This window comes from Phodopus roborovskii, unplaced genomic scaffold (genome assembly GCF_943737965.1).
Source record: "Phodopus roborovskii unplaced genomic scaffold, PHOROB, whole genome shotgun sequence".
NCBI classification, from domain to species: Eukaryota; Metazoa; Chordata; class Mammalia; order Rodentia; family Cricetidae; genus Phodopus; species Phodopus roborovskii.
This window is the reverse complement of record NW_026126516.1, coordinates 4,722,147-4,730,429: the sequence shown is the minus strand read 5'-3', so window position 1 is coordinate 4,730,429 and position 8,283 is coordinate 4,722,147. Positions and strand designations below refer to the sequence as shown.

The 8,283-nt window shown below is 48.3% G+C and overlaps 1 protein-coding gene across 1 annotated transcript; it reads right to left on the bottom strand.

Annotated features, from left to right (window-relative positions):
- Window positions 1–3,644: 3,644 nt before the first annotated feature.
- Serpina5 (serpin family A member 5) lies at window positions 3,645–7,919 on the bottom strand. Its single transcript, XM_051196413.1, has 4 exons — window positions 7,295–7,919; window positions 5,644–5,914; window positions 5,132–5,279; window positions 3,645–3,872 (listed from the first exon to the last, which is right to left on the bottom strand). Exons 1-4 carry the CDS (start codon window positions 7,914–7,916, stop codon window positions 3,687–3,689), a joined length of 1,227 nt encoding a protein of 408 aa, XP_051052370.1. The 5' UTR covers window positions 7,917–7,919; the 3' UTR covers window positions 3,645–3,686.
- Between the last annotated feature and the right edge of the window lie 364 nt (window positions 7,920–8,283).

The following is an 8,283-nucleotide window of genomic DNA, read 5'->3' as shown; positions in this document are numbered from 1 at the left end:
TTCAGGGTCTTGCCATCAACATCCTGATTCCTAGGCTGGAGCCAGGAAGACATATTTATATTTTCTATTTCTTTACTTAGATTTGTGTATATGCAGGTGTGCAGTGGGAGAGTATACATGTGCAGTGCCCGTGTGTGCATGTGTAGGTGTCATGGCTGTTCCTGGAGGCTAAGAACGAGTGTGTGTCTTGGGGAGCAGCAGCTGTGTGTGCAGAAGTCCCACATGACAACCCTTCCCCAGTGGGTAAGGCTCCGGTAGAGCCTTAGAGAAAAAAGTGTGAGCGCCCCCTGGAGGGCCAAGTGGAGGTCTTGGTTGATGTGCAGACGGGGGATGAAGGAATAAATCAGGGACATTCAGGGCATAGTGTGAATGGTTGTCCCACTAAAGTGCCAGTTATGAGAGACATTAGAAAAAAATCCAGGTCATGGGTCTAAGACTCCTGTCCCTGAACAGCCAACGGCCACTTCCTTGCCCAATGTTTTCCTTCATGCTCCCCACAAGGGTCTGGTCAGTCTCTGTACGCTCCCTTTCACCACACCTCGTCTGTTTCACGCTCACCTCCAGCTGGTCACTCTGTCTAGAAGTACCCTACCTGCCCCAAATTTGCTGCCTACCAAAGTTCTACTTCTTTAAGGCCAGCTCCATGTATTTTTGTTGTTGTTGTTTGTTTGTTTGCAAAATCTTCTGTTCATCTCTCTGAATTGCTATTCTGCACATCCCAGAATTGCATGGCAACTGAGTCCAATAGCTTCCAGGTAGCTCTAAGACAATGCTAACATGTGATACTCAATAGAGGCCCCACACACTGCTCCCCTGCTACTGGGTCCAAACACACTGTTTGCTTTGTATCTGTTTGTTGAGTACACTTTCGGAAGCACTGGACCTTGGTCTCATACATGACCCTTAGACAGGACTCCTCTCTGACCACCAACAGACTGGGCAAACAGGGAGAGACACAATTTGTTGAGAATTACTGGACATTATGCAAGGGGAAGACATGAGTGGGTGGGATAACCCCGCGATAAGGTTTGACTGTGGGCGGCTGCTCGTTCAGCATAATCACTGACAAGATCTCTGGATCCGGTCACAGCCACATACACTGCTGCAAGCCAGCATGGATGTGCCAGGCACCAGGGTCTGGGCCTTCACTGTCACTGTCACAGTGACAGATCTTGCTAGGTATTGAGGAATGAATGTGATTGCAAATTGAAAGTGCCTGGTGCAGACTGTCACAGAGAGGTCCTTAGTGGTCTAGGATGCAGTCAAAACTTAAAGGTTCATTCCTAGAAACCACAATGCGAGGGAGGTTCACACTTTCTGAAACCCCAACTCCTATGGCCCTGATGCCCTTTTCTGGCCTTTGAAGGTACCTGTACACACACACACACACACACACACACACACACACACACACACACACACACACTCAGACAAATAAAAATGAAATAAACCTTTTTGTTTTTTAAGGTGCTGATCTTGTGTGATAGCTAACCGTGGTTGTCCACCTGACTGCATCTTGAATCAACTAAAACCCAAGCAGCTGGTCATACCTGTGATGACTCGGTGAGATTGTCTGAAGCAAGAAGACCCACCCTACATCTAAACCACACTCTCTAGTGGCAGCCCAGATAAAAAGGACATGGAAGAAGGAAACTTTGCTTTCTGCCTGCTCATTGGCAAGTGCGTCTGTCCTGCCGATAGCTATGACATCCCTTTCCCCATGTCAGAACTGGCTTCTTGAGAATTCCAATGTAGATCCATGACCAGCTGCTCTCCTGGACTCTTCCAGGCCTCCAATGCTAGATTGGAACTGCTGAGACAGCCAGCCAACCTTGTCATGGACTGCCAGACCATCGATGAACTACCAGAATTGCATCCTGTAAACCTCTAATAAATCATACACACACACACTCACTCACACACTCACAGGCACACACACATACACATATTTACACACACACAGTCCCCCCCAAACATACATTTTCACTATCAGGTCTGTTCCTTTGGGGGAATCCTGACTAACACACGCTTGTTATTTCCAGTGGATACCCTTCTTCAATATGATCCAGGAATCAGAGCACTGAGCACAGCCTCATGGGAGCCATGACAGTAATATGCACATCGGGGAGGGCAAAGTTCTCTGCTCTGGAGTAGCTAACCAGGGGGCAGTTTAAGGTTCGGTGGAGGAATGGTTCACCCATTCACTCTGCTCTTTGATGTGCCAAATCCCCTTTGACGGAGGACAGGAGGGAACTCACCTGAGTCAATCCAGGGTCCTGAGATTCAGACACACCTATACTCTGCCTTCTTTCTACCACCTTAGCAGAAGCCAAGATTGAAGGTAGCTGTGGGGTCATATTCCCCGTCACTCCTACATGTGTCTGAACACTTGATCCCCAGCTGGTGACGCTGTTTTGGGAGTTGTGGGAAACTTTGGGAGCTAGGACGTAGATGAAATAAGTGTGTAGCCGAGGGATGGGCCTTGGGGTTCATGCCCAGACTTCCTTTCTGTCCCACATCTGCTTCCTGATATACTCAGAGCAGCCTTACACTTCTGCTGTCACAGCTAGAACCTCCCCTGCCACAATACTCACCATGATGAACTATCCCCTCAAACCATGAGCCAAAAGAAACTCTTAAGTTGCTTCTTGTCAGGTGTTTGTTGCTGCAGTGATAAAATAACCAACGTACTAGTAATCTTGACTCTTACCTGTGCAAGCTATGTGATTGGATAAGCCACCTCAACCTCAGCAAGCCTTCCTTTTTCTGTCAAAGGGGAACGGTGGTGGCATCTTTCCTCTTGAGGTAGTGTGATGGGAGAAGCGTCTAGCACCAACTCTGGAACATAGTGAGTGTCACTATCCCCAGGGCTGTCTCCATAAGGCCAAAGAGATCCAGTTTCTGCAAAATGCTTTATTGCTATTGCCAAGGTGAAAATCAGAAGGTCAATCTACAATCCATGTTCTACTGTTTGCAACGGGGCCTCTATCATTCCACCCCAGTCAGGTTTGCGAGTTGATACCTTTGCCTGTGGTGAGACACTTCTACCCTGATGCTCAAGTATACTATTAAAGCGAGTTCTTATACCAACAATGACTGGCATGGAGCAGCCAACCCTGTGTAATGATTTCACACACCAGTGGATGGACGTCTTGTTCTGATCCTTCATTGGATACAAAGAGGAAGAAAGATCTAGAGAGGAACATTGCCATCCCCATGTTATGTAGGTATTAGCACCATTCCAGAACCTTAGTCCAGTGTCCTTCATAAACCACGATGGACTGATGATTGCTGCTGATGACAAGTAGGAGATCAGGCTTAAAGATGTGCTTCCTGGTGACCTTTTCCTATAGTGACCAGTATCTTACAAGATTTTGTAGTGCTAGACTGGGCACAAATGGCCTGGGGTCTGAGCATGACTACGGCACAAATGTGTGGTGGGAGCTTGGAGAAATCAACTGGCCTCTTCAGGCTCAGTGCCAATCACTGATGAAAGATGAGGGCAAGAACACATACCTTGCAACTGGGATCAAGGAAGCAGCCATTAGTATATTAATATCATTTAGAACACCTTTTTAGTTAATCTACTCTATACAAATCACCAGCTAACAACATTCAAATGGGCTGTAGTACACTTGTGGCTTCCTCTGGGTAAGCCTGTGGGTATCAGAAAGAGCCCCGCCCCCTCAGGGATGGGTCACTCTGCCAAGGAACAAGAGATTCATCTTCTCCACGATGGCAAACAGAAAGGGTCTGTTGAATTCTATCTTCACAGTCCTGGGTCGAGCAGATCTGAATGTGAAGACCTCTCCTGTGGCAGCAGCTGCTGTGGTCCCTGACTCGTCTACCTCCACCACTGATGCATGCACCATCTGCAGGCAGACAGTGGGGCTGGGTTGTGGTAATGCATCATGATATAAACGTTACTTATATTTCAAATGAACTGGAACTTTTGTTGGACCTCACAGCCAGAGTTAATAACATATGCAGAGGTCACTTAAGGCTGCTGTCTTACTGTGGACTCATTCTGTTTCATTTGTTTGCTTGTTTGTTTTTTACCTGTTTTTAAGACAACAATGCAGTAATCAGCCTTACTTGCCTTGGAGTCCCTGTGCAATCTTGAGTTTTGTACTCTTTCACGGCCCTGATCAAGAACAATGTATGTGTGTCATTTGCTGAAAACATCAGACACAGAAGTTGAAAGTAATCTTCTAAAAGTGGATTCACTTGTGGATATCAGATTATAAACAATGATGTTTGTGGTACTGTTTGATGTCTGGAGCAGCTGGAGTCAGTCACTTAATCCCTGGAAAAACTCTGTTAAAGATTTCTGTAGAGTATACCATTCTTTCTTTTCCATGTGACACTTTCTGTGCTGATCAATAAAGACAGAGCCAGACTCTTTGTCAGGTACACACACACACACATGCACACATGGAGAGAGAGAGAGAGAGAGAGAGAGAGAGAGAGAGAGAGAGAGAGAGAGAGAGAGAGAGAGAATGGCAAGACAGCACTCAGACAGGCACAAATTTCTCCAAGGCTAGGTGGCAAATATGGGTTCCCATTGTAAAAAGAACAAGACACAAAGGAAAGTCTTTGGCTCTCTAGGGGAAAGGAATCATAATGGGATAGAAAAGAAGTAACAGGATCAGAAGAGATAGAATGGGATTGACCAAGATAGGACTTAATTAGATGGAATGGGATAGGGTGTGATGTGATGGGGTGGGGTTAGAGGATGGGGAGTGTGATAGGGTGGGGTGGGATGGAGTGAGGTGATATTGGATGAGATGGGGTGGGACTGGATGGAATGAGATGGGATGGGATAGGGTGGTTTTGGATAGGATGGGATGGGGTGGGATTGAACGGAATGAGTAGGATGGAACAAGATGAAATTGGATGTAATGAAATGCAGTAGACTAGGCTGATATTTGATAGTTGGTATGGGATAGGATAGAATATGAGTTGGGGTAGGGTGGCATTGGATAGGGCAGAATAGTATGTACCAAGTTGTAGTGGAAGGTAATAGACTTGAGATGGGATGAGATGGGGTGGGTGGGGTGGGATGGGATGGAATGGGGTGGCATAGCATGGTAATTTCTGAAAGCAGGTGCTCAGGAGCATCTAGACTCACCTCAGACAACTTGATATTGGCGTGGTTAGTGATGCCAGACAGGTCAGCATGGGAGGTGAAGGCGTCCCTGATGCCCAGCTTGGGGAGGATTTTCTCCAGTCGGTAGGTGCCCTCAATGGAGAACTTGGGGAGGTAAAGGTTCAACAGGCTGGAGAGAGTAAAAGTCATTCTTAGATAACATGAGATGCTGAGATATCCTTAACACCTCTCTCTGTGGCTTCACAGACTTTATGGGACCTTCATTTCTGCTAGAGTGTCCCTGCTTTGTGCTTAGACTTGGGCTGCCCCCTCTGGTGTCAGTGCAGAATCCCACTTTTTCAGGTTTTATGTCTCAAGTGGACCAGGTCCTGGTCCACTTGACTTCCCCTGATGAGGACATCAGGGGAAGTCTTTAGGCTTGGAGACAGTTCACTGTCTGAGGAGTCTTTCCCACCATCAATGTGTGGTCCTGGATAATGTGTAACCCTGGGCATAGGTAGAGGGATGTGTCCCCAGAATGACTGAGAAAATACCTCTTTGTGTCTGTGTTCAGCCAGTTCCTCAGTACTCTCCCGTCCAGGCCATTCTCCACCTGCTGCGTCCTGCCTTCACTGGGGAGAATGAACAGAGCAGTGGCATTGTCTTGGTAAGGGACCTTCACCACTATGCAGGAAATGCTTTGGTCTATGGCGTAGTAGTACTCATCTTCACGGTTCATCATGGGCACCTGTATGGCCTTCTTGGGGGTCACGTAGAAAGTTTTCTGTTGGGTATTTTTGTCACTGAAGGCCGTCTCCCACTTGGCTAAAGGGAACAGGGGGTGGGGGGTGAAAGCACTAGGTAAGAATGAGAGACCTTTGGCTGTGCCTGAAGTGTGGAGACAGTCTAAAAATGTCTCTACAGAGCCACCTCAGCGGCAGGAGCAGCCGCACCTCTTGGCCTTGAAGGTCAAATCCACCGACAGCTCTGGGGGCAGCCTGGACCTTTTGCATGCCCGTTCTCCTGCATTCCCAAACTCTTGACATGCGGGTTGAAAGAGATTGGCCCCCACAGGCTTGGTCTCCTGTTTGGGGAAGGATTAGGAGGTGTAGCCTTATTGAGGGAAGTATGGCATTGAGGGTGGGCTTTGAAGTTTTAAAAGACCACACCAGGCACAGGCTTTCTCTCTTTCTGCTGAGTGCTTGTGGATGACATGTAAAGCTCCCAGCTTCTGCTGCAACATCATGCCTGCCTGCCTGTTACTGTGCTCCCTGTCATAATGATCATAGACATATCCCCCGAAACTAAGCAAGCCCCAATTAATTGCTTTCTTTATTTTTATTTAAATTAGAAACAATCTTATTTTATATATCAATCTCATTCCCTCTTCCTCCCATTCTTCCATGCCTCCTACCGATCCCCATCCCATCCCTCTCCTGCTCCATAGAAAGGGTGATGGCTTCTATGGGGGTCATCAAAGTCTGTCACATCATTTGGGGCAGGTCCTAGGCCCTCCCCTCTCTGTGTTGGCTGAGCGAGTATCCCTCTATGGGGAATGGGCTCCCAATGTCCGTTTGTACACTAGGTATAAATGCTGTTCCATTACCAGATGTCCCATAGACCGTCCAGGCCTCCTAAGTGTCTCCCACATGCAAGGGGCCTGGTTCTGTCCTATGCTGGTTTCCCAGCTGTCAGTCTGGGGTCCATAAGCTCCCCCTTGTTCAGGCCAGCTGTCTCTGTGGTTTTCCCCAGCCTGGTCCTAACCCCTTGGCTCATCACTCCTCCCTCTGTACAACTGGATCCCAGGAGTTCTGCTCAATGCTTAGCTGTTTTCATCAGCTTAAGCGCTTTCTTTTATAAGCTGCCTTGGTCATGGTGTCTCACCAGGGCAATAGAAAAGTAACTAAGGCACTTGCCTTCAGAAGCCCTTGATGCCTGTCCCCTGCCCTTTTAACCCCGACAGGTCCATATTCCTGGGTCTAGTGGGTTTGGTGTCACTGCTGTTTGCCATGATGGCTACAGCAAGGGCCAGCTGCTGCCTGGTGAATCAGTCTTGTAAGGAGGCTCTGCCTTACATGTGGCTGCTTTCCTTCCATCCAACTGGCACCCGGACAGGTCGTTCTTTTGTGAGGGAGGAATGCTATCTTTCAATAATAATAATAATTTAAAAAAAAGAGGAAGTTCAAGTTTGAGCCTAAGGCTTACCTCTGAAAAAGATGTAATTTATCAACACCATGATGTGGGTACTGTCCAAATCCTTGATCAGGTCCACAATCTTGCCCTTGGTCTGCTTGGCCACATAGTCATTGATCTGCTTCTTAGCCATTTCAGGGTTCCCAAAGTTGGTAGAGAAAGTGTCCGCCATGTACAGCATCTTCATGGCACTCAGGAAGCTGTCCCGAATATGTACGTTTGGGTCTGCAAAAAGGGCGCTGCCCAGGCCCAACTGGAGGCCGTCTCTAAGCTGGCTGAACCTCTGCAGCAGCTGTTGGAAGCCCTTGTGGAGCTTTTCCTCTTGGCTTTGCTGGAGGCTGAGTCCCAGGCCCTCCAGGATCTGTGTCTTCGTGTGGGAGCCAGTCCCCAGAGAGAGCATGCCCAAGCTCAAGGACACGCTCATAGGAGAGAAGATGACATTCTGACCAGGGGCTTCAGAAGCCAAGGCCCTGTAGAGGCTGAAGGCAAAGTCCTCGCTTCTGGGAGCTACCTCAGCACCCACAGAGGACTCCTTCACTTTCTTCTCCCAGGAGCGGGAGCGGGAACGGGAGCGGTGGCGTGAGGCCACCCCGAGGCTGAGGAGCAGCAAGCACAGAACTGGGAAGGGTCTCATCGTGGCAGCAGTTCTGAATGGGAGGATAGGAAAGTGTTCTCAGAGAGGGAAAAGCAGGGAGGTGGGAAGCAAAGTGAGAGACAGTGAGTGGGCCGACATTCTCAAAGGAAGTCCCCACTTATCCTCCAAGAGATGAGGAAGAGGCCAAGGCCACGGGGCTGCAAAGAGGAGTGTTGGCACTCAGTGCTGTTGAAAGGTCGGGTGAAGCTCAACACGGGCTTGCAGACCAACGTGCAATGAAATTGCAAAAAAGCCACCAAGTTTTTTCTCATAATGTTTTAAGGAAGTTTAGGATTTTGAATTAGCCTCATTGGTAGGAGTCCTTGGCATGCCTAGGGCCTGCGTCCCACCCACCCACGTCCTCCAG